This window comes from Lepisosteus platostomus, chromosome 21 (genome assembly GCF_059453375.1).
Source record: "Lepisosteus platostomus isolate fLepPlt1 chromosome 21, fLepPlt1.hap1, whole genome shotgun sequence".
Lineage (NCBI taxonomy): Eukaryota > Metazoa > Chordata > Actinopteri > Semionotiformes > Lepisosteidae > Lepisosteus > Lepisosteus platostomus.
In genome coordinates, this window is record NC_142631.1 from 15,325,186 (window position 1) to 15,353,064 (window position 27,879).

Here is a 27,879-nt window from a genome sequence, read left to right on the forward strand (position 1 = left end):
ACTTGGTTGGGAAAACGAGGTTTCTTGTGGACCTTTGTTTTGAAATCAAGAATCCTGACAACTATACAGTATATCACTGAACATGTCCTGCTACTATGAAAGAGTAGATATGCTGAACATCTCCATCGAGATTACAGTACGTGGCTCAGAAATTCCTTACATTTGCACTTGATCTCCTGTGAAGCTGATCAGGATGGTTGCCCTTCAGCTCCCAAGTATGTGATGCACTCATAGCTGGGAGAAAACGAATCCCGCTTCTAACGTAAAGCGCTCTGGGATTCCTTAGCAAAATGTACCTCTGTGTATAAACACAGTGGGATTGCCATTTCCATGCGGGGGGTGTTTTTTGACTCTCGGGGACTGAGGCTGGTTGTGGGGAGGGGGGGCGTGTGAGTGTCTAAATTTCTCTTCCCCGGCTGGCTTTGATCCGCGCAGCTTCCATGAGGAAACTGCAGGAGCAGAACGAGGCCTACCAGACCAGCCGAGCGAAGATGGCCGAAGGCATGACCTTGGCTCTGGAGAAGAAGGATCAGGTAACGGCGCTGCCGTGCTCTTCGTCGACACGCGGGAGCTTTTCTGAGGCTGATTTCCGTCTTTATGTGAGGAAAAGGGCTGTCCTGCCACTTGGGTGCATTGACAAACAAAACTGATAAAGAGCTTGCGATTTGTCACTGACTCTGAGGCATTTGCCTTAAGTTTTGGGTTTAAAGCTGGCAGTTACCTTGCCCAACACCATGAAATACCCCTTTCACGTTGTCTAATAATGTTATTAAATAAGCCACATTACTTAAGCTGTTATAGGTACATCGAAATGAGAAATGTGGTATTCACGGACAACTGCCCTGCCTCTCTACAGTCTCTGAATCTCTGAATCTTACTTTGGACTGTCAATCTTCTGTAGCCTTTCAGAATTTCAAAATGTATGACTTCTCCCTACAGGACAAAGCTCTTTGAATCTTTTCTGAACTCTCTCTCGTTTTTTTTCAGGAATGGAGGGATAAGATTGCTGGGCTAGAACAGGTGAGGTCAAACCCGATTTTAAAAGAGCCGAGTTCACTGCGGAATGAATTTCCTGACCTGCATTCAGCACCTGCAAAAAAAAAAAAAAAGACTCATAGCAGCTCCGTCACATACACCATGTGTTAGGCTGAGATTGTTATTGAGAGTCATTCACTTCGATTATACTTTGATGCAATGCATCTTACACTTGTACCCATTTATGCAGCTGGTATTCACTGAAGCAGTCTGAATCAAGTACCTTGCTCATGAGTGCAACAGCAGAGCCTCACCCAGGATTCGAACCTGCAACCCCCACTTTGAATTTATATTCCTAACCTCTCTTCCACACTGCTGACACTGCTTGCTCCCCTTCCATGTGTCGAACAACTTCTGTATTTTGCTAAATAAGGCAAATGCGATTAATTTTTTATTTCTTCTGCCTTTCTTCAGTCACTCACAGTGGTTAGCCAGATTTCATATCACAGACATTCATACTAACTATGAAAGCAGAAAACGTATTTTTCAACAAAGGCTGATCAGCTTTGGTTTATCCTCTGTGTGAGAAATGGACAATTCATCCATTTTCTAAGGCAGGGTGCACTCTGAACACTAGACTGGACACTAGTCCATCTCAAGGCAGACAAATGGACACAAGACACTAGAATTGAATCAGGGCTCCAGTACTCCAAGGTAGTAACCAACCACTGCGCCTCCCTAGAAATCCCTCAGTTTAAACTAATACAAGTAAATTAATCTACATAAGGAGCTCAGAGCTATTGATACATGTATCCGTGTATTGGAATGTTAAGAATGCTTTCAAGTCAACTGAATCCCTCTTGTTGAAAACGCCCACATTTGCATCAGTGCCTTTATCAGGTTTCTGTGGGTGGCTTTTACAGTGCCGTTCAGTTACAGAGCACAACCTGTGGTAGTTCTTTCCTAGGTTTAATTAAGGAGCCCCATTGGGTGACAAACTGTGGAAATGTTCATATGTGGTAGATTGTCAGTGACAGCACAGGACAAGGTAGGACGCTGTATTTGTTAACAGGTAACCCAAAGCAGGACTAAAGTGGTCAGTGTGATGGTCAGCTGGACAGGGTGGAAGTAAAAAAAAAATGGCCACCTTCCCTCTCGGACTGGCTGGTCTTTCGCTCTCTGCTGGTGTTAGAGGCTCTAACTCTCCGGGCCCATCCTCAGGAGAAGGCCACCCTGACGTCGCGTCTGGACGACATGATGGAGCAGAGCCTGAACCTCTTCAAGAAGAGAGACGACATCGACGAGCTGGAGGGCTTTCAGCAGCAGGAGCTGGCCAAGGTGAAACACATGGTAATGGTCACTGTGGGCTTCTTTTTCGTGCTGGGGCCTGTGACGATTGTGAAGTGAAGATGGAGGCTTTGTTACCCTCGTGCCTCCCAGCGCTGGGGCCTGGGAGGGCTGTCTGTGTGGAGTTTGTATGTTCTCCCCGCGTTTGTGTGAGTTTTTCCCTGGGTGTTCCGGTTTCCTCCCACAGTCCAAAAACATGCTGGTAGGCTTATTGGCTTCTAGGAAAATTGGCCCTGGTGTGGGTGTGTGTGTGTGTCTGTGAAATGAAAACCTCACTACCTCGTATTATGTCACGGCTGAAAGGGATAGGCGCCAAGAGTACTCACGCCAGCTCTGACAGATCACGCACACCCGTCGAGAACGAGGAGGGTTATACATCGGCCGCTGAAAGCCAGCTCTGCTCCTGAGCCCGACACAGGCAGCACCGCTAGTGTTGGCAAGCGTCGAAAAATGGCGACATAGCGCTACGATCCAAATGATCGAAGTGCAGAGTGCTGTTTTTGTTATATGTGTGGGCGCGCGCTCATGTTGGTCATTGAGATTTCCTGTGGTTCCTGTGAGGAGATGACCTGCAGGCGGTACTGGGATGCTTTGGTTTGATCAGGGGCGGTACTTGGTCCAAAAAGTCTGGGAGCCACTTGTTGTAACAGAAAGAATAAGGTTCTGGATCCCGAGATGAAGTAGAACAGATGAGTTTATTGCATGCAAGGAACAATAAAGCCGAAGTCTTGTTTCCCGCAAGAAACAACAAAACCGAAGTATTGTTCGACGTGCCGGTACAAACTTTTAGGTTATATAGTCCTTCCTTGCTGCTTCGGACGTCATTCGGTGTTGTGGTAAGGGGGGGGTCATGGTATTTGGCCAGTTAAGAGACATTGGCCAAATGGTCAGTTTAAGATTATGCCCCCAGGGGGTTCCTTGCTCACATCTGGAATCCTTATCAGTTAACCCCCTTTCCTGCCATAAACCCCTGTTGCTTAGAAGTCTAATTTTCAGGCAGAACTGACTTAAGTTCACCCTTTTTACATCTTGTCTCTTACTTCACACTGGGTTAGAGGAAAACAAGAGGGGCGACCAACGCTGCTAATTAAACCCGGCTTCTGTTTGTAAGCTGCTGAGAAAGGAGGAAGCCCTCAGTCAGAGAGAACGGGAGCTGGAGAGACACGGCCAGGAGCTGCGGAAGGCGAGAGAGGAGCTGGGCCAGGCGAGGGCGAGGAGGGAGAGCCTGGAGGAAGAGCAGCGGCAGTGCCGGAGCCACAACGCGCAGCTCCGAGCCGAGAGGTGAGCGGCTCCGAGCCCTGCCCGCCGCGCTCTTCGGGGAAAACTCTGGGAAGAGGCCTTCCCTGGGAGAGCTCTCACGGAGCCGAAGCTGGGATGAGTGAAGCATACTTGTTAAGTTACTGCTTCAAGTCCTCTTTAAAAACCTCTTTAAACTGCAGGAAGCATATCTGTTGAGAGATCCTCTTATTACTACATAAAATTAGATTTGTTGGGTATTGTGACTTTTGGAATTTAAGATTATACAGCCTTTTCTGTAACCCACTGAAGCTCAGCAGGTGGGAGCCTGGTCAGTACCTGGATGGGAGACCTACTGGGGAAAAACTAAGGTTGCTGCTGGAAGAGGTGTTAGTGGGGCCAGCAGGGGGCGCTCACCCTGCGGTCCATGTGGGTCCTAATGCCCCAGTATAGTGACGGGGACACTATACTGTAAACAGGCGCCGTCCTTTGGATGAGACGTAAAACCGAGGTCCTGACTCTCTGTGGTCATTAAAAATCCCAGGGCGCTTCTCGAAAAGAGTAGGGGTGTAACCCCGGCGTCCTGGCCAAATTTCCCATTGGCCCTCACCAATCATGGCCTCCTAATAATCCCCATCTATGAATTGGCTACATTACTCTGCTCTCCTCCCCACTGATAGCTGATGTGTGGTGAGCGTTCTGGCGCACTATGGCTGCCGTCGCATCATCCAGGTGGATGCTGCACACTGGTGGTGGTGGAGGGGAGTCCCCATTACCTGTAAAGCGCTTTGAGTGGAGTGTCCAGAAAAGCGCTATATAAGTGTAAGCAATTATTATTATTATTATTATTTTCATTCCAGAGAGATTTTTTGCTGCTTGATTAGGTACGCTGGGTGAAGATGCTGCAGTTGTTCTGCGGGAAGTGTTTTTGTTTTGGCTTGAGCAGGCACAGGTCTGGTGCAGGTTGGAGGTGGTATTGTGTTTCCTTGTTGAGTTGGGGACTGGGGATGGCTTGTCCCCTGCGCGCCTTGTTAACGGGGATCTCTGTGGCTCCCGAAGGGAGGAGCTGCTCGGGGTGAAGCAGGAAGCGGAGAAGAAGATCACCGAGCTGGAGAAGAGAGGGCAGGAGTTACAGACGGTCATTCAGCATGTTTCTGAGGATTTCCAAAAGGTGAGATGTGCCCCAGAAAATAACCCGTCTCAGAAACTGAGAATCGGAAACCCTGCACACCACTTGTCCTCTGAACTGGAGCCTTCACATCACATGAGATGATGACCTGTTTCTTTTATTTGTGCAGGGGTTTTTGATTTCCTGCTAACCAGATCTATCACCCAGAAAAAAAACAAAGCAAGGATAACTTATCCAGGCATTAAATTAGCCCTCCTTTTCCTTATTTTGGGGTGCTTTTCTTTATTTCCTTACTCTTCCAAGTATTCCTGACATCATGGGGAAGCTGCTTAATGCTTACTCGACATCCAACAACACAGTGACGCAATATGGCTTTCCAATCCACAATATTACCTCCATAACTGGGGTACGGAGAGCCAATGGACCCAAAATACACAACAGAAACCTTCTCAAAACTAGGTGAAGCTGGCTGTGAAGAAAAAAAAACATGAGAGTAAAAAGGAGACTTTTCAGAGTGACCAACGAATGTATATCAACAGATTCACCTTCTGATTTTTATGTGTTCAGTTGAAAGCCTGCTGTGTTCAGTGAAAAAACAAGAAATAACAAAACAGTATTCCGGTCATGTATCCGGAAAACCCAAAAGTTTGGGAAATCTTAAGTTCTAGACATGAGGAGTGTGTATACATTTTCTGGAAAAGAAAAAAAGCAATGCCAGTTTTTCTATTGATAGCAGAATCCAATTATATATTAGGCTTTTATTCAGATAAAAGACTGTAGGTTGTTCATATACTGTATATATATTGAAGTACTTAATGTATTTAAAAAGGTGGGCTGAATTTAACCAACTGATGGTTGTTAAGTATCATGAAAAACGTTGAATGTCTTTTTTTTAAATGAAACTTTGCATGTACAGCAATGCACCAATGTGTCCTGTGTTTTTAGGCTCAGAGCATGGCCAGCTTGCTGGAGAAGACTCTAGCTACCCTGCAGGCTGAGCACGAGTCTCTGAAACTGCAGCACGAGCAGCACAAACTAAAGGTGCCTTTCCTTTCCTGCCCTTGATTTTTCTGCGAGGCTATGATGGCTCGTGCTAACCTGAGCCCCCGAGTGCAGGGGTCTGTGCTGCAGGGGATGTTCACAAAAGAATTTTCCGAAACCGATTTAAAGCAGGTTAAATCAGTTTGACATCATCTATAGGTTGTATAGCACAGCACCAACAACAACAACATTATTTTTTTAACCCTTTACAATTTCTTGCATTAGGAATTATCTTTTCGCATACCCCAGCTTGCTCTCCATGAGTCACACAGACAGGGAGAGAGCCTGGGGTCAGAGCGCAGGGTCTGCCATTGTACAGCGCCCCTGGAGCAGTTGGGGTTAAGGGCCTTGCTCAGGAGCCAAACGGTGTAGGATTCCTCTGCCGCCTGCGGGATTTGAACCGGCAACCTTCCAGCCACAGGCGCAGATCCTTAGCCACAGAGCCACCACTCCGCCCCAAGGTCGGAGTGGTGACAAGGTCATACGAATAGCCTTTAAGAGTGTATTGGGCGGTTGTGCATTTATTCAACTTAAAAACTCATCTCCTGTACAATGTACTGCTTTTTGATATTAATAGTTACCTTCCTCGACATTTACAGTAGCTTTGAGGGGTACAGAGAAATGACGATTGGGACAGGGGCTCTCAGAATCGTATTTGTGCTTTGTGGCTAATGCAAAAGAACAAATTCCTTTGACAACCTGAAATCCTTTCCATGTCTTTCATTTAATTTTTTTGATAAGATGGAAAGGGACAATACATGGTTCATAGTCAAGCTCCAGCAGAAGATACACAGCCCGTCTGAAATGATACACTGCCTTGCACAAGTACTTAGATCCTTTCAAAGTTTTCAAATGTTGCTGGATTACAGGTGTTACACATCGTTTCCCAGTCCGTATTTTTATTGCAAAATCATTTGCTCAAACACGTGAGCAGAGGCACAAGCAGTTATATCCTTGTGAGGGCAGTTTCCTTCACCTCTGTAAATCTGCTTGAGTATTTCAGTTTTTGAATGTCTTTAAGATATCTGCTGACAAATAGCTAATTTTGTCTGTGTCTGATCTATAAGGTGGGAACATTAATTTATGAATTACTTATAGTTATGATTTCCTCTTTATTAATAATTTTGCTATAAGTTGCATTAGTTAGGGACTTATAATGAGACCCTCCATACTGTATTTGATCAGCTACGTGTGAAACACACACTCTGTCTAACTTATGGTCTCTAACATGAGTCAATTGCATTAATTATTAAGGGAAAGTCTCCCACTTTGTGTTGTATGAGCAAAGTCAATGCTCTTACAATCCTGAACCCTCCATATTTATATTGTTCTTCTGGGGGAAAAATTTGCTTTATATACATTTTTTCACTATATGTTGTGACTTTCTGGTCGTTCATCTCAGTTTATATTGGGGGTGGCCTGGATCTGATAAATGTGGTTATTAACTGGAGGGTAACAGCAGTCAAAGCTGTTTTATTCTCGGCTGGAAATCTGATGATAAGACAGAAGAGATATTCTAAGTCCGGATGGCTCCTGAAAGCACCGGTCTTCTTTCCGTTCAGGCGATGGTGGCTGCAGAGGAGAAGGACAAACTGATCGTCCATCTGCAGGAGAAAGTGTCCGCTCTGGAGAGGAGGTTTGAAGAGAATCTTTCTGAGGATGAACACGTACAGGAACTTCTTAAAGAGGTATCCCTGGCTGTGCCATTGTCTCACCGGTGGAATTTTTTTCTACAGATAAGAACTGCTTTGACTGATTGTAAGAAAGGAGTTGACAGCTATTGACAAACAATTATTACACATTTCTAAACTATTACTTGATAAATACATAACCTCCACTCCCATCTGCCATTACATACTTTTCATGTTTTTTTAGAGTAATTCATGAGCATATGGGGGGCGTGATGGCACAGTGGTGAGCGTTGCTGTTCACTTTCTAGGGTGCTGTCCGTGTGGAGTTTGTATGTCCTTCCCACGTTCGCATAGTTTTCCTCTGAGCGCTCCAGTTTCCTCCCACAGTCGGAAGACTTGTGTTACGACCTTCAAAACACGTCTAGGGTTTGACCACGAGCCGCAACATAAAAAAAGAACACCCGAAATATCAGATTCCCCTGGGAAAACAAATCAATTTTATTCCCATCGCAAATCCAGGGACCCAGCAGTCAACGTTCATGCTCAAATCGAGAGGGGAGAGACAACAAAAAAAAAAAAAGCAAAGCTAACTGACTGTCAAAGAAAAATAAACCGAATAGATAGACTGGAACCGGGGGAAAAAAGGAGGTCGTGCCTGAACAATAAGACTGTACCCCAAAAAAGTCTTTCCCTGTCTTGGCTAACTAACCAAACCAAAACGAAAACAAAAAGAAACATACAACATGTCTTTCCCCATCCCAAGAACCACGCACCGCTCAACTGCAGTCTCGTCTTCCCCTTTTAAATGCTCCCACCTCATCTACGGAATTAATCGGCAACGCCTGGAAAAAGAGGACAAAGCAATTCGGAAAAAACAAATAACACTCCAACCAAGGCCCGTCACACTTGGGTTCTGGTAAAACGGGCCCTGGAGAGTTGGTGTGTGCCCTTTGATGGACTGGCATCCCCGTCTAGGGTGTGCCCTGCTTTTCGCCCGTTGCTGCCAGGATAGACTCCCTTCTGACCCTGAATTGGCGAAGGCGATTAGAAAATGGATTCATTTCCGCGCCTGTTTTATATTGTTTCACAGAGGAAACGCGTATGTTGTTTTCAGTTGCATAAAAATGTACACTGCGCCTTGCTAGATCCTGGCTGTACTTCACGATGAAAAGAAACCGTGAGGGAAGTCAAATGTGTAATCTACCGGGTTAAGGTCATTTTCTCTGATCACAGAAATCAGCCCTGAGACAGAAGGTGGAAGAAACCAGGGCACAGCTGCTGAAGACCCGAACGGATCACAGCGACACGGTCAGCCTGCTGGAGACCCAGGTAAAACGACTGACTGAGACCGACTGAGGCTTTTGGCTTTTGTTAACATACGTCCGTCAGGAAGTTGCCAGGGCACTGTATTGCTATCACAGTGTACATTTTTCATGCAGTGCTTATCGGCAAGGTCAAAGGTGTTGGAGTGTCTTTTTCTTTTTTTTTTTACTTCTGTAAAATAATTTTCAGACGCATTGTCCTGCTGGACGTTTCCTACACGATGTGAAAACGGGATGCGGGACGGTTTAGGTCGATTTTCTTTTGTACATCTGTTACTCTGCCCTGCTTTCACCCTCCAGATAGCCAAGCTCAACAGCAAGGTCGCGGAAGTCCAGACATTGCTGCAACACAAAGACGAATCGGCAAGGTTGTTGCAAGACAGGAGCAAAGCTCAGGTAATGGTCAAGCTCTCCCGGCCTGGTTTTGGAAGTTCACATCGCCAGTTTCCTACACAGTGTGAAAACAGGATGTGGGAAGGTTTATGTTGACTTGCTGTACACCCGTTACTCTGTTTGTATTGAGACTGTGGATTTTATCAATAGGCAAAAAAAGGAAGAAAGGAACACTGTGCAAGGGGAAGACCACATACATTTTAGAGTGGTTTGAGTTCTCAGCCTTTGTTTATCCTTTGCTGTCCTTCCCCCTCACCACTTACTTTTCAGTATTTTTCATATCAAGTAGTTCAGGTGGGGAGCTGCGTCAGCATGCGTAGGCTGAAAAGGAACAAGTAATAGGTTTATTCCATGCTGAAAAAAAGAAGAAAGGAAACACAACATTTCGGCCGTGGAGCCTTGAAGACACCTGAGGAAGGCTCCACGGCCGAAACGTTGTGTTTTCTTTCTTCTTTTTTTCAGCATGGAATAAACCTATTATTGTTTCTTTTTCATATCAGGGCTAGTCTTCATGATCAATTAAGAGAGGTTTGGTGGCAGACTTGGAAAAACCACAGCCAGGCTGACTGAGTGATGAGTCCAGTTAAAAAACAGAGCCAGGTGAAGTGGGGATGAGGCATTGAGACTGGCAGCTGACGAAGCTGATGCAGTTTGGCAAAACAAAGTAGTATCGAGTTGAAAAGAAAGTGAGCGTGATGCTCAGATGTACTCCACTCTGAAGAGGTTGAAAGTTTTGGTAGCTGTTGAAAGTTGTTACAGTGGGCACAGGTCTGGTGCCTCAGGGTGACACTGTCACCGGTTCGAGAGTTCAGTAGGAAAGCAAAACCGTCCTTCCAAGTCCGATCTCCTGCAGCCCCCTTTACTGTCATACAAAAGTTTGGTGGACCAGTAGGTGGCGCTCTTACCTCGGGACTACACTTTCCTGTCCAACGCCCCAGTATGGTGACCAGGAACACCGTGCTTTGGGATGTGCTGTTTGGGTAGACATTAAGCCTGACAACTTGATCATTAAAGTAGGTACGAAAACCCTGGTACTCTGGCTGAACGCCACCCTGGATTTGCATAATCCGACCTACCTACATTTCCCACTTAATACAGGATGACTGCCGTGCTTCAACAAAATGGGCACTGCACCTCACTGATGGATGCAGTTGGTTATGTCCTATGTGTAAAGCATCTTTTGGGTTAAGTAGGCTATACACATGCAAAGAATTATTTATAAAATTAAGAAGGATTCAAATGAGCTGTGCAAGGTGAAGGCCAGTTTTAATGGTAGTTTGTCAGTTCACCTTAACTGCAGTTTGGTGACTTTAAGCGGCCAATGTAACCAATAGCAGCAAGTGCTAAAACTGCTTACCAAGAAAGACAGCGTTCATGACGTCTTTGTGGTTTTTTTTCCTTAGGTTAGCGAGCTGGAGCAGCAAATACAAGATTGCAGTGAAAGGTTAAAGAAAAGCGAACAGCAGACAGCTGACAAAGAAGCACACATCCAAAAGCTGGTAAGTGCAGGTGTCCCTGTACAAGTGTGTGATTATCATCCTCTCAAAAAAATAGAAAATATCCCTTGCAGTGTGTCAGTCCTCCTCCAGTTCCAGTTGCTCCTGTAGCCTCATGGCATTGATCCCACTAGTTGCTCACATAAGTCCATGGTGTCAGATACTCGGTTAGCAGCAGCTTATGTAGCTCTGCGTGAGATTTAAGTTGTGTTTCTACAGTTTCTTTGCCCCTGAATTGTACTTCCTTTTGGTATTTACCTGCCAGTCAATTCCTGTAAACACCTGAGGATGTTCGGAGTAACACATTAGCCGGGTCTGCTGTTGCCTTCCACCACGTGCCAAGTATTTGTGGCAAATGTTCCTCATGGCTCTCATGGTAATTTCCTCACTACAGAAAAGACAGCCGGTGGAAAAGCTGCATTTGAAAATGTCTACTGTAATGTGACTGCAGTCAGCAATAAAAAAGATTCTATTTTTTTGGGAGGGTTTGGCAAGAAAGTCCTGTCAATAATTAACTTGTGCTTTAAACAATCTAAGATAAGATCAGATCACTTTATTGGCCATATACAAGTTCTTGCATTAGGAATTTGTCTTTCCGCATACCCCAGCTTTTCTCCATGAGACAGACAGGGAGAGAAGCTTAGGGTCAGAGCGCAGGGTCAGCCGTTTATATGGCACCCCTGGAGCAGTTGGGGTTAAGGGCCTTGCTCAGGGGCCCAACGGAGTAGGATTCCTCTGCCGGCCGCGGGATTCGAACCGGCAACCTTCCAGCCCCAGGCGCCGATCCTGAGCCACAGAGCCACCGCTCCGCCCTGGTTGACGGCCGAGTTCCCATCATGCCGCGTCGATGTGTTTTGCGTCCAGCGTGCCGAGCACGAGGCCGAGAGCAGCCGGCTGCAGCAGCAGATCTCAGCGGGGCGCCAGCAGAGCGCCGAGAAAGTCAGCCGACTGGAGGCCCAGGTCGGCGCCCTGGAGGTGGCCCGGGAGATCGACAGAACAGCCGCCCAGCACAAGATGGTGAGTAATCCAGCCCCTCTTCCTGCGCCGATGAGAGCGCTCGGCGAGTGCCCTATTTCCTTTTCAACTGCTCGAGCGCGTTAGCTTCCTAGCTCCGCTGAGCCTTATCTGAAACCAACGTCTGACCACTTTGGTTTTCATCTCCATAAACTGCCCAGTGACAGGAGAGAGTCTGTGTCTCTCCCCCTTGCCAGTTATTTCCCCCGGTTATTTCTCTTGCCTTCAGAACAGCCTCCCTCTTTGTATTTCCGCCCCCTTGTCTGTGCCAGGCCTAGCTGGCTGCCCTTCCATCTCATTCCTTTCCTTCCCCCACCCAGAGTCAGCTGGAGCAGGAGAACGAGAGTCTGAAAGCCAGCAGATTGGAGATGGAAAACACTGTGAGGAGACGAGAGGAGGAGCTGGAGGGTGCAAAGGTGAGGAGGAGCGCTGGCCTCTGTGGAGACGAGCTCAAACGTCATGTCTCACACCATCAGGCTAATGCCTGTCTGATGCAGTTCGACTGCCACTTGTTTTCCGTGTTCTCCCTGAATTCTAGATCGATGGTTTCTCCTTAAGATCTTTGAATCTGCAGAATTTTACTGCATACCCCCCTCAAGTTAGGAGTATCAGATTCCAGTTGCTGGATACCCTCAAAGCTTTGGGTGGTGGCTTCTTCTGGGGGAGCACACCGCACAGGCGAGCCCGTTGTGAGGTTTCTCTCGTTTGTCGGTTGTTATACGGACACGATCACGCACACCCCTCCACGCCTTCCGGCCTTGGCCGTTTCCGTAGGCCGAGCTGAGCAGCCGACAGACGGTGAGCGTGGAGATCGCGAAGGCGCTGGAAGAAACCAGGAAACAAAAAGAAGAGCTGCAGGAACAGGTCAGTAGTGCATTGCAAACGGGAAAAATGAATACTGTAAGCATCAACGTAAGTACGATAAAGGATAAAAAAATACATTTCATAACCCTGTTTTTAAGAGTAGTAGAGGTTCTTGCATCGGGATTTTTGGGGATGGAAATTCCATTTTATAAAATCAAGGAATTGCTATTTTTTATTATTATTTTGAATCAGTCATTAAATGGGACTCTGAACACTGGAAAATTCCTGTTTTCGCTCGTGCTGTTGCTGGTGCACCACACTTATACTGAACTTATATTCTCCTTCCTTATTTTTTTTCGATTGCATGCATCTGACTCCCTGGTGCAAACGTGGCGTTTACAGCAAGTGGATCTTCTGTGCATTAAGCAGTATATATTGCATCAAACTGTCAGTTGTGAAGAGGAGACCTCCAAAGCATTTTAACAGGCTTCATCTTCAATACAAGCTTTGTTTTTCCTTGTAGATATTGGATGTGATAAAAGAATAGATTGTTTTTGGTTATTGCTCGGGGATTTCAGATGTCAAATAACAGCTAGGTTTTTCCCTATAAGTAAGACAGAAATAAGACCTCCACATAACCTTATCATTGAAGATAATCGGCACACTACATTACCACAGTTCCCTATCCCTCTTTACCTCAGAAAAGCAAAAGGCAATAAGTCAGCGCCTCTTCTTGTCTGTACATGTGCTGTGAACTGTTATGAAGCCCTCTCTTGCTTGAAATGCCTGTTCCAGGTGCTGGAGTTCACTGCAGCTTTGAACGCCAAGGAGCAGTCCCTCCTGGAGAAGACAGAGGAGCTCGGCAAACAAGGGGAGGAAATGACAGCCCTCCGAGAGGGTGAGGGGTAGATCTTCGCCTGTTTCAGTCGCGTCTTGATAGTATTTTGCCATATGTTAGCAGTGATGCAAGGCGCTCTCAGCCAATGAGTTGGTCAGCCAATAGGTGGCACTGTTCCCTCTCTGTGGTAATCTCCCAGACGAATTATTGTAGATCAGTAAACCAGATTTGGGATTCAAATGTTTTGCTTCTTGACCTTCTCAGTATTGCAGGGCCATTCTTTGAAGGGGCTATAATAACAGATAACCTACCACTACAGGCTACCAAAGGTCTTTGTCTCATGGTGGTTAGCTGTGCTGTCTTGCAGTGCTGGGGCCCTGGGTTCAGTCCCAGATCTGGGGGTGCTGTCTGTGTGGAGTTCTCCCCCCCCCGGTTTCTGTGGGTTTCCGCTGGGACCTTCAGTTTCCTCCTACAGTCCAAAGACATGCTGGCAGGCTAATTGGCATCTGGGCAAGTTGGCTCTGAATTGAGCGGGTAGGAAATGGGGAAAAAAAATGGAGAGGTTCCATATTCTCATTAAGGTGATGTGCTTGGGTATACAAAAGGGCTTTCACAGTGTTAGTGGTAAGCAGTCTGGAGGAGAAAAGTAACAGAAAAGTGGGGCTTCGCTTTAAAGATTTATATGCGTAAGGCTGTGCAATAAGGCCTCCTTTAAAGAAAGTCATCATGGTTTTTACTGACCTTAGATCCCTGAAGTCTCCTTGATTGGTGGGGCTTGCCTCACCCTGTATTTCTCATTTAAGAAGAGAATTCCCATCTGGACCTTGATTTTTTGGCTTTTGTTCAGGATTACAAGCAGACTCCTAAGGTGGAAACCCTCCACTTGTCAGTCACAGGTTACGGCCCACAGACGTTTCCTGCTGCCTTTCCTGATGAAAGCTTTCCAAATCTTCTGGTTTGTAACTGGAGAACAGATGAAAAAGAGTGTGTGGAGCTGTGTGGAAGAGGTCTGACGGCACACATTTGCACTTCAGAGAGAATCTTCCCTGCTGTGCTAATTGTGATGTTGATGGCATTATTAATTGGCACTGAACCATCAGAACTCACTGCTGGCTGCCCTGACATTATCTAAACTCTCATGTTTTCACAATCTTATGTCAAGCCTCTGTTTATCGAGTCTTTTTCATGGTCAATCTTACTATTACATACTTTACTATGACACCTTTGTGTTCCACGGCCAGGTGTATTAATATTTAGGGACCTGAGAAAATAATGGGAGAAACTGACAACCTGATGATAGTTGGCAATCAGGCTGCCCCAATTGAAGCACTTAAAAGAATAATTGAGCAATTGAGAATAATTAACACACCAAGCTACTGCCAAGTTTGAATGCAGCAGAGTAGTATTGTGGGGAAAAAACCTAAAAGACTCAATGCTAAGATTAACTATTAGTGAACAGGGGAGAGAAGGCCACAAGGACCACACTCTGCAATTTTAGTACCGGCTAGTTTTAAACTATTACCACTATTAATGATTAGCATTGTTGACTCGCAGAACTGGGGCCCTGGGTTCAAATCCAGACCTGGGGTCCTGTCTGTGTGGAGTTTGTACGTTCTCACCCGTTGATTGCCGGGTTAGGGTCCGGCTCCCCTGTGGCTCTGAATTGTGGGTAGGGGAAATTTTGTAAGGCTCTAGTATCGATCTAAAAGCAGTGTTTTGAGAGATGGAGGTTTCCCCAAACACGCCGACCCCTGTACTGAAACACCTCTTAAAGAGCTTTACCATTTCAGATTCCTCACCCCCGTCAGCCCACATGAAAGTTGCCATCTGGGTAGCTCCCCCTGTATAGAACGCAGTGCGGTATTGGCCTAGACATGGTATGTGGCTGTTTCCCGCACGGAAGATAAATTAAGATCACTTTATGGGCCATATACAATTTCTTGCATGAGGAAATTGTCTTTTCGCATTCCCCAACATGGATATGGTATATAGTATATGGATAGTGTGTCCATATCTTGGTACAAGCAAATATCTGACTTGTGCAGCACAATGCAACTGGAGAGATGAACACATACTTGATTCAAGGAGCAAGAGAATCTTATAGACAAGAGGCAGCACCACTATGGAACAAGAGTAGAATCCCCTTGTACTGTGATTGTATTTTTACAAACATGATTAAGAGAGAAGAGAGATAAGATCACTTTATTGGCCATATACAATTACTTGTATTAGGAATTTGTCTTTTGGCATTCCCCAGCTTGCTCTCCAGGAGACACACAGACGGGGAGAGAAGCTTGGGGTCAGAGCGTAGGGTCAGCCATTAACACAGCGCCCCTGGAGCAGCTGGGGTTAAAGGCTCTGCTCAGGGGCCCAACGGCGTAGGATTCCTCTGTCGGCCACAGGATTCGAACCGGCAACCTCCCAGCCACAGGCGCAGGTCCTTAGCCACAGGGCCACCGCATCGCCCACTATCCCCTGGGCCCCCAAACTCAGTGTGCCTTTCGCCTTTCGTTCGCAGAGCTGCACGCCGCGCAGACCAGACTGGCAGAGCTGCAGGCCGAGATGGAGAAGCAGCAGGGCTTTGCGGCAGACAGGGAGAGAGACGCTGGGACGCAGCTCAGCAGCCTCAGACAGGAGGTGCTGACTCAGACACAGCAGCTGGAGGCGTGCCAATCACAGGCAGGTTCCGTTGCTGGTGTTTCGGCATCATCGGAGTGGGCGAAGGGGGGGCAACAGGCTCACAGGTTCCCATTATAGGAACACGCGGAGGAAAAAAAATGCACCGAAAGCCGAATCTACACAAGTGATTCAGCCGTCTAGGTCTTGATTAGACAAACAGCACGGCACACCTTTTTATTTTTAGCTGCGAGGTTTCTCAGTGGCCGCAGTCGCTTGAAATCTGTGGTTCATCTAAAATAAACTAGAGGAGCTGAGAGGGCCACACCTGAATGCAGTGTGGATTTAGTTTTAGTTTTTATTTCATTTGAGTTTTCGTTTTATTTCATTGGACGCCTCGTGCCTGCCTGACCCCATGGATGTGCTCTAGAAAAAGTGGCGAGATTGCATTAGCTAGTTTCCTATAGGAACTAATCTGTACAGGGTGGGGGATGAGCTTGAATTCAAGCTCAAAATCCACTCGTTGAAAAATTGTACTGCCTTATGATGACTCATATACAGAAAAAGGAAGTAATGACAGGCAGCACAGTGGCTATTACTGGTTCACTAGTAGTTAGTAGTTAAAGTAGTAAAGTAGGGAGCTGCGTCAGCATGCGTAGGCTGCAAAGGAACAGGTAACGGGTTTATTCCCTGCTGAAAAGACCAGAAAGGAAACGCAACGTTTCGGCTGTGGAGCCTTCTTCAGGTGTGAAGTGGTTAATACTATTTATACTAGTTAGTAGTTAATACTAGTTATATTACTGGTGAGGGATAGATTCCATAAGCATGGTGGCACAGTGCTCAGCATTGCTGCCTCAGAGCGCTGGGGCCCTGGGTTCAATTCTGGACCTGGGGTGCTGTCTGTGTGGAGTTTGTATGTTCCTCTGACTGCTCTGGTTTCCTCCCACAGTCCAAAGTTTTAACTATTTCAACTTTGTTTAAAGTGTTTTAATTCGTTTAACTGGCTTCTGGGAAAACTGGCCCTGCTGTGAGTGTGTGAGTGTGTGAGTGTGTGAGTGTGTGAGTGTGTGAGTGTGTGAGTGTGTGAGTGTGTGTGAGCCCAGTGATGGAATGGCGTCCCATCCAGGGTGTATCCTGCCTTGTGCCCGTTGCTTGCTGGGATAGGCTCCGGCTCCACCCCTGACCCTGAAGTAGTGACAGGTTAGTTAAAGAAATGTGGGCGGCCGAGAGGAAATAGGTAAGGCAGCCGAAAGACAAAACGGATGAACTACAGGGCAAACACTAGTACAGTTTGCTGTCATCTCCCCTGCCTTTGTCCTGCTTCTCATTACTCTCCCAGCTGTAGCACTCCTCACCCTCACCCTCCCAACTCGCTCTTTCTAGAGGGCACCAGGACCAGACAGCCATCGGCGCGCACTAGTCTGAGCCCGGCCCCCGTTTCTAACATGGTGCTCAGCCGGATCGGTGTTCGCTTGCAGCCACAGTCTTCCTGACCCCGGGGTGGGGGGGGGCGCTGTCTCGATTTTCCGCGAGGCAGGTGGCAGATCTCGAAGAGGAGGTGCAGACGCTCCACGGACGGTTGCGTGCCCAGGTGGATTGTGGGAAGGAGCAAAATGGAGCCGTGACAGCAGACGACGTGGCGCACGTTCAGAAGATGAACAGAGAGCTGGAGCAGCAGTTGGCTGAGAAAAATAAGGTGTGTGGAGTGGGGGGGGGGGGGGGGGGAAGGGGGACAGGTAGTTTATTACTGTGATTTATCAAATTCCTTTTAGAATTTTTGGATATGTTGTACGCTTTGAACATGCTTACAAAGACTTTCAGAAATAATACTGCACCTTAAAATCGTTGGACTTACGTCAATGTGGACACGTTTTTAAATTTGGGCATTTCTCTGGGACAGTGCCTTGGTGCAAGATGTGCTATGGGAGGCTTGTACTTGATCGAGTGTCAAGAATCTACAGGCAGCTTCCTTGGCATCAAACCAAACAAAGTGCTGTATCTAGGAAAGACTTTTCAAGAAAACAGGGATGAAAATGCTGCGAGGCATGAAAATCTGGAGAGATTGTTGTTGATACTGTTAATATTTAATCCTTCCACAGATCAAGCTCTGTATGAGTATCTGACTTAATTGGATGAGTGTTGTTTAAAGACATCCTCCAGTTCTTCCCCACTGGGCTAGTGGGGCATGTGATGTTGACATTGGACCTCGGCTTAGCAGCTGAAACAATCTTGTCTTGCAGATGATAAAGCAGCTGCAGCAGAGGATGAGTGAGCTGAAGAGGACCCTGCAGAAGGAGCTGGTATGCTGTGGTATCAGCCCAGTGCCGTAGAGTCTGGGCTGAGGCATTTGTCAGCCAGGATCAGTAAGCATGTGGCGTGGGGTCAAGAGGAAAATAACTTGTCTTTCGCTTGCGGAAACTGCACTGTTCTGCCCCGGAGACCGCTGACATTACCCATTCAGCGTAAGGAAATGGGATTCGAGGTTTGGACATTCCGACGAATACTTCATAGGCACTTGTGGAAGGATAATTTAGGGTTTGTGCAGCCCACAAGATCACTGTTTTTTTGAGCATTGCATTAACGTCCATAAATTATGGCTAAGAAATGCCCGATTTGCACTCCAGAGTTTTGTAATTAAGCCTTTTCGGCTTTTTAAATGTCTTATTCTGAATTTTGAAAAAACATCTTTGGCGTTTCGTGCGTGAACTCGGAAGTCTCCAGTACAAAAGAACTCGAGATCCAATCGAGCGACGTTTCCGTTTAATTAAGTGTAGAGCTGGAATCAAGCGAGCAGGTAATAAGGAAACAGAATGTGTGAAAGGGGAATGAAAGTATCCCGAAGCTAATCCTAACCACACTATTAATCCTTACACTGAGAGCGCAGGGGGCGGGGGCCTTGTTTTTGAGCGCAGCCTGTGTTTTGGTGCAGAGGCTGAAGCCGGACGCGGAGGGGGCCGAAGGGAGGGAGAGGCCGTGCGCCGAGGCCCCGGCGGCCAGCGCCACCGTCACCAATAACTCGGACCTCAACGACTCGCGGGAGATCAACTTCGAGTACCTCAAGCACGTCGTGCTGAAGTTCATGTCTTCCAGCGATGCGGAGGTGAGTGTTCAGGGCCCCTGGGCCGTTCAGGGGGGGTGAGACGCAGAATCCTCCGGTCGAACTCTGAGCCGCAGTCCCCCCCCACCCACCCGTGGGGGAAGTTGAGTTCCCCATTCCCGTTGCTTTCCTGAGAGGGAGCCGCGTTGTTTCCGAGCGGAAGGGCTGCGACGTTGGGCGGCCGATGACCTCAAAAAATCGAGTTGGGGTTGCTGGTCAGTCGCGCAGAGTAGCCAGAGAGGCGCTCGGTCACAATCCCACAGGTGCCGGCTCCGCACCCTGGGCTCCTCGGCCAAGCGCAGACCCCACACGTCTGAACCCGCGGCCCCTCTCCGACCGAGCAGGACCACTGCTGCGGTGACGCATCGTCATCTGGCAGGAAATTAATTGACCGTGGTGGAAATGGAAAAAGGAAGTGCTTCTGATAGCCGGGCTTTTGTTACGTTTCTTAGTGAAGCTCGTGTGTGGAGCTGTTTTTAATGACAGGAATTTCCATTTGACTGTGGAAGTGGGGAAAAACCTGGAAAAATGGCTGCCTTGATATCCTGGATATCAAGGATAATCCCTCGTCATAGACTGAGTAATAACAATCAGAATTTGAGCTTTTATGTGGAAAGGACAGCTTAGCTTTTAAACCCCCGTTCTGCACCCAAATAGAGAAGATTTGAGACTGTCAGCAGTGTCTATGTAGTCGTTACTTTTCACATTCTCCTTCATGGGGTGCCCTTGCAGTCTGACAGTAGTCATTAGGATTCAGAAAAGCCGCATGAGGCTGAAGAGAAGGTTTCAAGTTTCAAAGCTTGCTTTAGTCACCATAAAAAAACACAGGCTGAGAATTTTCTCGGCAGGATCTTAATTAAAAAAAGAAACAGAATCGAGAGAAGTCAGAAGCCAGTGCCGATCAGAAGCAGCAAACAAGAAGAAACATATTCTGGTGGTTATAGTGAATTTGTGGAGCACAAAATAGAATAATTAGGGTCTCCAAGGGCCCTGGAATGAGCAAGCATAGTTACTCGCTTTGAATTTTATCAGGATCTAGAGTCCATACAGGTGAAGCTATTGGTGTACTGACCTCGGGATACGTGTTTATCCTAAAAGCTTATCCAACTGCAGACTAGGCCTCGGGGAAAAAAAGGCAGCTTTCTTAATGTATTTCAAAAATCATGCTAGCTGTAAATAAAAATGAACTTAAGAAAACATTCGTAATTATTTCAGTATCTGTGACAAAAGTAACCTTGTACTGTGCTTGCAAACTAATCACACACAGATTAATAGTGACTTTTTTCCACTGTAGAATTTTAAATTGCTTTCTCTATTGCAGTGGCAGTCCCAGAAATGTTAAGAGCTCAGTTCAAACAGTATGTCCATTCGAAACAGTCTTTCAGTAGGTGGTTTACCCTGCATATTTTTGGGTACAGGCTTTGCATCTAGTCCATCTCTCAGCAGCAGGACAGCTCTGGGTGTGTCCAGAGTTCGGTGGGCGGGACTAAGGTTCGGTGGGCGGGACTAAGGTTTGGTGGGCGGGTCTAAGGCTCAATGAGAGGGCCTCTGTGCTGAGGAATGTTTCACGTGTCACGAGACATAACTTACATATGCAGCCAAAATCATTTACATTGAAATTCTCGTGTTTCTAGTCTTGTGGGTTTGAGGACAGTGTAGGGTAGCAGTGAAGGTTCTAAAACAGGCCTATTATCAGTGTCAGTTCAGAGAGTGTTGCACCTGTCATAACTCTGCACACTACCTGGAGCCTGAAAAAGATGAATCTGTACTTTTATATATCATAATAGGAAATTTAGTACACTTTTAATTCTTCAATAGCCCCAGCTTTAACCATAGCCAATATGGGCCATGTCTTTTTTTGCTGCAAAAACACACATTTCTGTGGTTCATACTCATTTCCAAGTCCATATAACAAAGGAATAATACATCTACACACTTGCATTAAATGGGTGCTCTCGAGAAGTACACAAACAGTAGAATAAAGGAACCCGCTAGAAAAAACATTAACTCACTATATGAGAAGATAGAGGCAAAGACGTTTTGGAAAATCAGTGCTTGCTCTCTTTTTATTCTATGAATAAAAAAATATATATTTTGCTTGGGGAATTATTCTTTAATCATTTAGCAGCAACCTCTCCCTAAGTGTCTGATCAAAGTCCTATTGACACTTTCAGTGGAAACATCTCGTGTTACTGCTCTGAAGAGCTGCTTTACCTTAAAGTTTGATCTTGGAACGAAACAGACCAACAAATTCCAATAGTCTTCTTCTACATGCTCCCCACATGCGCGGAGACGTCTCTTTGCAGTGATGTCCGAGAGCAGTAAAAGTTCTCGTTTCTCTCCTTCCCCACCCCCTCCCTCCCTCTCCCAGGCGTACCAGCTGATAAAGGCCGTATCTGTGCTGCTGAATTTCACGCGGGAGGAGGAGAACATGCTGAAGGAGACTCTGGAGTACAAGGTGAGATGGCGCCTCCGCCTGGGAACGGTCCTCCTGTGATTCGCACAGTCCTGTGCTCTGATTGGCTGAAGCACATGGGCCGGAAACCGGGACGGGTTTGGAATCGCAGTCTTCAGCGCACCCTGACAAGACGGCACGCGGATCAGCCTGAGATATGAGCCGCTTTAGCCGATATTCCGGGAAACCGCCGGTCAAGATCCTTGGGTCAATTAGCTGCCGATTACCAAACGAGCTAGACAGCCTCCTCTTGTTGGCACCTGTTCTCGGTACGGCCTCGGTCACTGTGCCTGTTTTACTTCCCCTTGCTTTCAGATGTCGTGGTTTGGATCGAAACCCGCGCCCAAGGGCATCGTGCGCCCCTCGATTTCCGGAGCCCCCGCGCACTGGAGCTGAGGTATCTCTCCCCCCGGCAGCCTGGACTGGGAAAGCTGCAGACCCCCAGCCCCCCCCTCCCTTCCGCGCCCCCCCTGCTGCCCGGTCCACCCACTTTTCCAGCTGGCGCCCCGTCACTGTTCCAACGGTGTTTTAGCAGAAGACTTCAGTTTTTAAACATGGTTTACAGCTATTTAAGAACTTTATACCGGAGAATCCTGTTATGTAGATTGACGGTCTCTTCTGAGGACAAGTTATCCCGTCTTTCTCTCTTCTGGGAGCGACGCCGTGAGTTAGTCACAGTGGAGGCGGGGTAGCAGAATAGGCCGCTGCGAAAGGGATGGCTATCGTTTTATGCGATTTTACGGTTTTTTAGGAGTGATTCTGTTCTATTGCAATCAAAAAGGTTGGTCCCTTCTTCTCAGACTGAATTTTTTTTTTGTTTTTCCTCTGGGGACTAAGGTTGTTTTGTTTTTGGTTTTTTTGCACACGGAAAACCTCCCACCTGTCTTTGTTTTTAAGAAAAGCGAGCCGATATCCGTCTTGCAGAGCTGGAAGATCTGGAAAATAGAGGTGGATAATTTATCGATGAAGGGAGCTCCACCATCTCTGTAGCCCATTGCTGTCCTTCTCTAATGCCTTCCTGTTGGACTTTAAACCCCGAGTTCGAGAGTACTTCCCCCACGAGTGACCTGTTTAACTGTACCACTGGGCTTCTGCTTCATCTCTTAGCTTGAAGGGCTTTGATGGATTCTTCAACTCCGTAGCCTTAATGCAGAAGTGACAGCTCTGGCAACCAGACTGGAGCTTCGCGCAGAGGTGGTTAAAACTGTGCAACTGTGCTCCTGGGCTGAGCAGCCACGCTTCCAATGCCAAAGGCTTTGGGTTGGGATCTGGCCCGCTGGATGAAGGCCACAATTGCGTTGCTTTTATATCCGGTTCTATATTTTGTGTGATGGGTACTTTAGCCTGTTTTTTTTTTTTCCGGGAAGGTGGGTAACCCCCAGATGACAATAACCGGCTTCACCAAAAAATGGTCCTGATTAACCAGCCCGGCATTGCTACGGTACAGCTGATCACGGCATCCTGTCCTTAGCCTTTCTCTTGTACGGGAAGGCCTGGCTTAGTGTTTTTTGTAAAAACTTAATTGGATTCCTTTACGCGGTGAAAGGGTCCCAGAGTGAGTGTATTTGGAGCCATCCGGTAGCGAGCCTCCTTCTGAGACATTGTTCAGCCTCATATCATAGCAGTCGCAGCTTCGGTTGAGCGGACACATGCCTGAGCATGTTTGTAGGCAGGCTTCGTCTGCAGACAGCGGTCCATTGCTTCTTTGAGTTGATGAGCACTTTTTACATCGCAAGCAAAAGGCTTCCTCCCCGCTTGGAAGGAGGGCCACAGTGCTTGTTCAGATACGTCGGTTGTAAAATGAGTCCTCCGATCATGGATGGCTGGGTTTGGAATCGAGTGATCGGGGACATGCTGTATCTGATGGGTGTTGCACCAGATCCACAGTGTGATTAATTTATCTGTTATCAATAGCCACGGAAAGGCGGCTTCGCTTGCGACAGCGCACTGTGGAAGGGGGAACAGGTTCGGTGAAGATGACTGCAGTTCGTTCACAAAGATATTCAGTGTCATTCTGAGAGTGCGTGGATGGGCTGAGTCACATCAGCATCAAGATGTGCGCACACAGTTTGCACATGTCTTGTGTGCTCTTACCCCACAGAAATGGGATCATTTTCACCCTCGGCAATGCCCGGTTTTAACCTGATGCGTTCATACAATTGTTAGAATGCCTAAAACAGAGTTCTGGTCTTCTGAATATACGTACATACCTATAGTCCAGTGTGAAAATCTAAAATGCCTTCTGTTATGTGAAGACGACGACATCAGACTTCTAAAAATCACATGATTTAACCATTATTCGCTGCTCTGCTACCCTTTTTCGTCCCTCAGTTTTAAATTCGTTGCATGGCCAACTTATTATACACGTTGGGCCGGAGGGAAAAAAAAAAACGCTTTGCTGATTTCCAGTGGGCGAGGTTGTGTGACAATCGACAAGACTCCAACGTGTTAGATTACATTTGTCCGACTGCTGTAACTAAGCATCTCTCGACTGAAAAAAATGACAGCTGTAAAAAATATCTTGAAACATTTCTCACTTTTTTGCTGCTTTCCTCTCTACATTTCACTTGTTCTGTCACTGCAGAAATGGATTTTCCCTTTTTACTTCACAGACAGAAATTAAAGTGCTTTGTAGCTGCTTGACGTTATAGCTTTTGCAATATTGTAATTTAATATATCATCTGTTGTACATTTTATTGAAGATGGTCTGTGGACTGCCACTTAACTCTGTTAAGGTTGTTATACCACCCAAGCTAACTAACCACATTGATCTTTTGGAATGTCTTCTCCAGAATGACTGGTAGGATTGGCATGGAGGGAGGGGAAAATATTATCTTAATGATCCCTTGATGTCTGGGTACCATGCAGTCCCATCTGTGGGACTTGGTGTGCTTGTCCCTCCCCCAGGTGATGTGGGTGTTGAAGCGAATACAGACTGTTCCTCTCTTCATTACTCAACTTTCTCTTTTCCTGAGAGCCATGTGCAGCTTTTTTGTCTTAGCATTTCAAAAGAGGTGACTGGTTATTCATGTAGGTGTTTTATTTAGGGCGGCATCGTGGCGCAGCTGTAGTATCGCTGCCTCTCAGCGCTGGGGTCCTGGGTTCAGTTCCTGGGGTTGCTGTCTGTGTTGAGTTTGTACATTTTTCAATGGGGATTTCCGTGGGGATTTCCTCTAGGTGCTCCGGTTTCTGTAGACTCGAAGACTTTTGCACAATCAGGATATTGTCTGTAAACCGCAGAACTAGACACTGGGGTAGGGCGATACAAAAAGTTCTGCAATTGAAAATTCAAGATCTAAACGTTTGAACTCCTTGCAATGGTATTTAGGACTGCTGATTGTAGTACGCTAGTTTCGCTGGGTCTTAATGGAGTTCACCTTGTGTCAGGCTCAATACGTGAGGTCTGCGTGCGCACTCAGTACTGGTGAACGATAAACCTCTAGGCATTTTTGTTTCCTTTCTATCCATTTAGTAAGGCGAAGCTTCACAAACCTCAACACTTTATTATTGCCCATCTCCCGGCTCCTTCAGGCTCCTTGGCCCTCAGAATGAACACTCTCCATTGTTTAGGTGAGAATTGGGAGCAGCAGGTGCAATGGATCGTGGGTATTGATTAGCTTTGTCTAAGGGCGATGCTGCAGACGGAGCCCAGGATTCTCATTTCACCTTTTCGCAGATATCAGTCGGCTTGCACTTGACTTCGCTCGTTTCCTATTTCAAGGGTCGAAGGCCACCAGAACCTTTTTAAAATGCTGTAGGAAACAGACTTGTGTGAATGACTTTGTAAATGCAGGCCTTCCAAAGTGTGCACAGGATGTGGGTCTGGTCAGCTCGGTATATAAAAGGTAGATATGTTCTGTCACGCAGAGGAAATTCAGTTTTTGTGAACAAGGCACACGTGACAGCCAGCTGTCCGTGTGTTGCGATTTGTTTGCAGCCGGAAATATCAAAATTACTTTTATCCATTATGGATTACTGTATATCTGATCATCGTGATTACAGGTTATATAAGAAAGCAAGAAATTTCCTGGTCTGATGGTCTAGTATTATTATACTTGTTATACTATACTGAATGATTCTAGAAAATCTAGGCTTATTTGACAAAAACACCACTCAGAACGTGGCTACATTCAGATCTGTGATCTTTCAAATATTATTTTTGGGTAATACGTTTTGCCATTAATCATTCACTATTTCTGTTTAGAGCGCATTTCCAAGATTATGAGTTGACTTTTTATTTTGGTTCAATATTGTGGTTCCATTTCAACAGGTAGGCGTTGTCTTGAAGTTCATGTTGTATCTTAGCCCCTTGTCTTTAAATAATAGCTTATGAAGTTAACACAATTAGAAAAACAAACAGAACCAGAGCAGCTGCTTTAGCTAAGGGTGTTGGGTTTGCTTTCAAATATAAATTTAAAAAAATCTCAATCATAATTGAAAATAATATAGACGGTCACACCCTGTCTACCTTTGTATTTATAAAATACATTCCATATGATGATCAATATATGATCAGTACTGTACATAAGAGGAAATTATAAATCATTGGATGTATAGGAGCGATAGCAGTATTTATATCAGTATTTAACCCACCTTCATGGAAGGATTTATCTCAAACTAAGCACAAGTTTAGACTTTTTTTTACGTCTGAACATTGCTGCTTGCATCTCTAACAGACTGTGCTGAATGATATATTAGTATGTAATGAACCAAAAAACACTGCTCCGGCTGGAATGAATTCATGTAGGAGTTTTAACCTTAAGCACTGGTTCAATCAAGGGTAGGTGTAATGTTAAAACATGGCATTTCGAGTTGACTTTTTTTTTTTTAAAGTAAAGCTTTGTAACATAATCGTGTTGGACCTGGTGCATGATGTCAGGGGTGTTACTCATTTAGTGCTCAGCTGTGCTGAGTTGGTGGAGTTCAGGATTCCTGAGAGCACTACTGGTGAGAAAATGATGACTGCATTTATCATTCCTTCTGTCGGACGTGCTCCCTTTTTGGGGCGAAAGGTGGGGTAAAGTTTTTATTTGTACATTCCAATGGAGGAAAACAAAACATCTAAATATAAACTGGACAATACACTATATAAATGTATATACATATGAATTGAAAAAAATACGTTTGGCGATGTAAACAGAAATATTTGAAAAGGCGTTTATAATTAGAGCTTTTTTAGATACCTGACAAAAGCTTAATTTTTGCACACTGCTGTTCACCTTTCTCTCTTGTACGCTGTATATATCTCCCTTGTGATCTTTCAGTCACAGCTGAGAAGATGCTTTTATCTTTTGAGTTGGATGACAACCTGTTAATACGAAAGATTGTTCTGTGGCACGTTCTGACAGAACTGCCAATACAAATCTTCCTGCCTTTAGTACTGCTACTTCTACTACTAATAGTATTGAGTGTTGATTTTCTATTTGTGTTGGCGTGGCCTGAACTCTGCAGAGGATAATATAATGGTGTATATTCCGAGAATGACTAATGCACTTTTTAACATGTATGCTGAAGTCAGTCCAGATTGTGAACTGCCACTGAATTCACTTTTGTTCGGGTTCTGTTTTGCTTTTTCCATATTTGGTGTTATAAAGAAAAAAATGGACAGCATATTGTGAAATTCTGATTTGATTTTTGTTTTTGTTTTTTTGGGGGGGGGGGGTCGGGAATAATTTGTAGATGTTATTTTTGATTAAACTTATACAAACGTCAACAATTACTGGTTTTTCTTTGGCAAGAGTCGAGCGCAAACCAGGCTTTGTAAAACCACATGAGCAACTGATGGATTCATTTACACATACCCACAGACCGTAAGTTGGCTGATGCTTTTGTTCTATGTGACCTACATTTATACGCATCTATACCTCTAGATTTTAAATATATTTACCAAATACTAAGTATGTGACTGAAGGGGACCTTAACCTCTGTCAAGGTCCTCTCCTGAAACATACTGAGCACATCTACAGTACACTAACCTTAACCAATTCCTGGAAATACATCCCAGCTTATTCCTTATCCTCTGCTTCTATCCAAAATAACTTCCATTTGTACAAGCACACCCTTCCCAATTACATGCCAAGGATGCTTAACCATTCCTCCAGTGTTGCATACTGAAAGCACCTGTACTAACAATTAGATCAGCGATTAAAAATGTTCAATTCAGTATGGGGTTTCAGGCATAAAGTTCACCATACTGCATGCTGAACATACCACACACCTGCAGTACATTCCTCAAGTATAAACTAGTTTGATACTTTTTTTAGTTCACTGGTGACAATGTTGCGGGACTTTTACAAACCCCAGAGTTCCCCAAAGTCAATGCCTGGATTAAGCTGTGGCCACAGTCTGTTGTTCGCTGGGTCGGTATCAGATTTCCACCTATTCCTGTGTGTACTATTTTTTTTTTTAAAGGGGTTAATGCGATTCAACCATTTAAGCTCAAAGCGCAGTTAGCAGGCTTATCTGTGTTTCCCTTTTTAAAAACC

The 27,879-nt window shown here is 45.8% G+C and overlaps 1 protein-coding gene across 6 annotated transcripts in view; it reads left to right on the plus strand.

Annotated features, from left to right (window-relative positions):
* Positions 1-27,879, plus strand: part of golga1 (golgin A1) — a 47,952-nt gene that overhangs the window by 9,288 nt on the left and 10,785 nt on the right. For 3 of the 6 annotated variants that reach the window (XM_088615237.1, XM_088615243.1, XM_088615238.1), the window contains 20 exons: positions 436-533; positions 988-1,020; positions 2,197-2,325; positions 3,434-3,603; positions 4,618-4,729; positions 5,633-5,728; positions 7,291-7,416; positions 8,593-8,688; positions 8,982-9,077; positions 10,478-10,573; positions 11,435-11,587; positions 11,905-12,000; positions 12,359-12,448; positions 13,184-13,286; positions 15,745-15,905; positions 17,380-17,538; positions 18,083-18,142; positions 18,772-18,942; positions 21,311-21,397; positions 21,710-27,110. In XM_088615237.1, the coding sequence (XP_088471363.1) occupies positions 436-533; positions 988-1,020; positions 2,197-2,325; positions 3,434-3,603; positions 4,618-4,729; positions 5,633-5,728; positions 7,291-7,416; positions 8,593-8,688; positions 8,982-9,077; positions 10,478-10,573; positions 11,435-11,587; positions 11,905-12,000; positions 12,359-12,448; positions 13,184-13,286; positions 15,745-15,905; positions 17,380-17,538; positions 18,083-18,142; positions 18,772-18,942; positions 21,311-21,397; positions 21,710-21,790 (2,213 nt within the window). In that variant the 3' untranslated portion in view covers positions 21,791-27,110. Of the gene's footprint in view, positions 1-435; positions 534-987; positions 1,021-2,196; positions 2,326-3,433; positions 3,604-4,617; positions 4,730-5,632; positions 5,729-7,290; positions 7,417-8,592; positions 8,689-8,981; positions 9,078-10,477; positions 10,574-11,434; positions 11,588-11,904; positions 12,001-12,358; positions 12,449-13,183; positions 13,287-15,744; positions 15,906-17,379; positions 17,539-18,082; positions 18,143-18,771; positions 18,943-21,310; positions 21,398-21,709; positions 27,111-27,879 lie in introns of those variants that run through there. The other 3 variants (XM_088615239.1, XM_088615240.1, XM_088615241.1) reach the window with 3 other exon arrangements.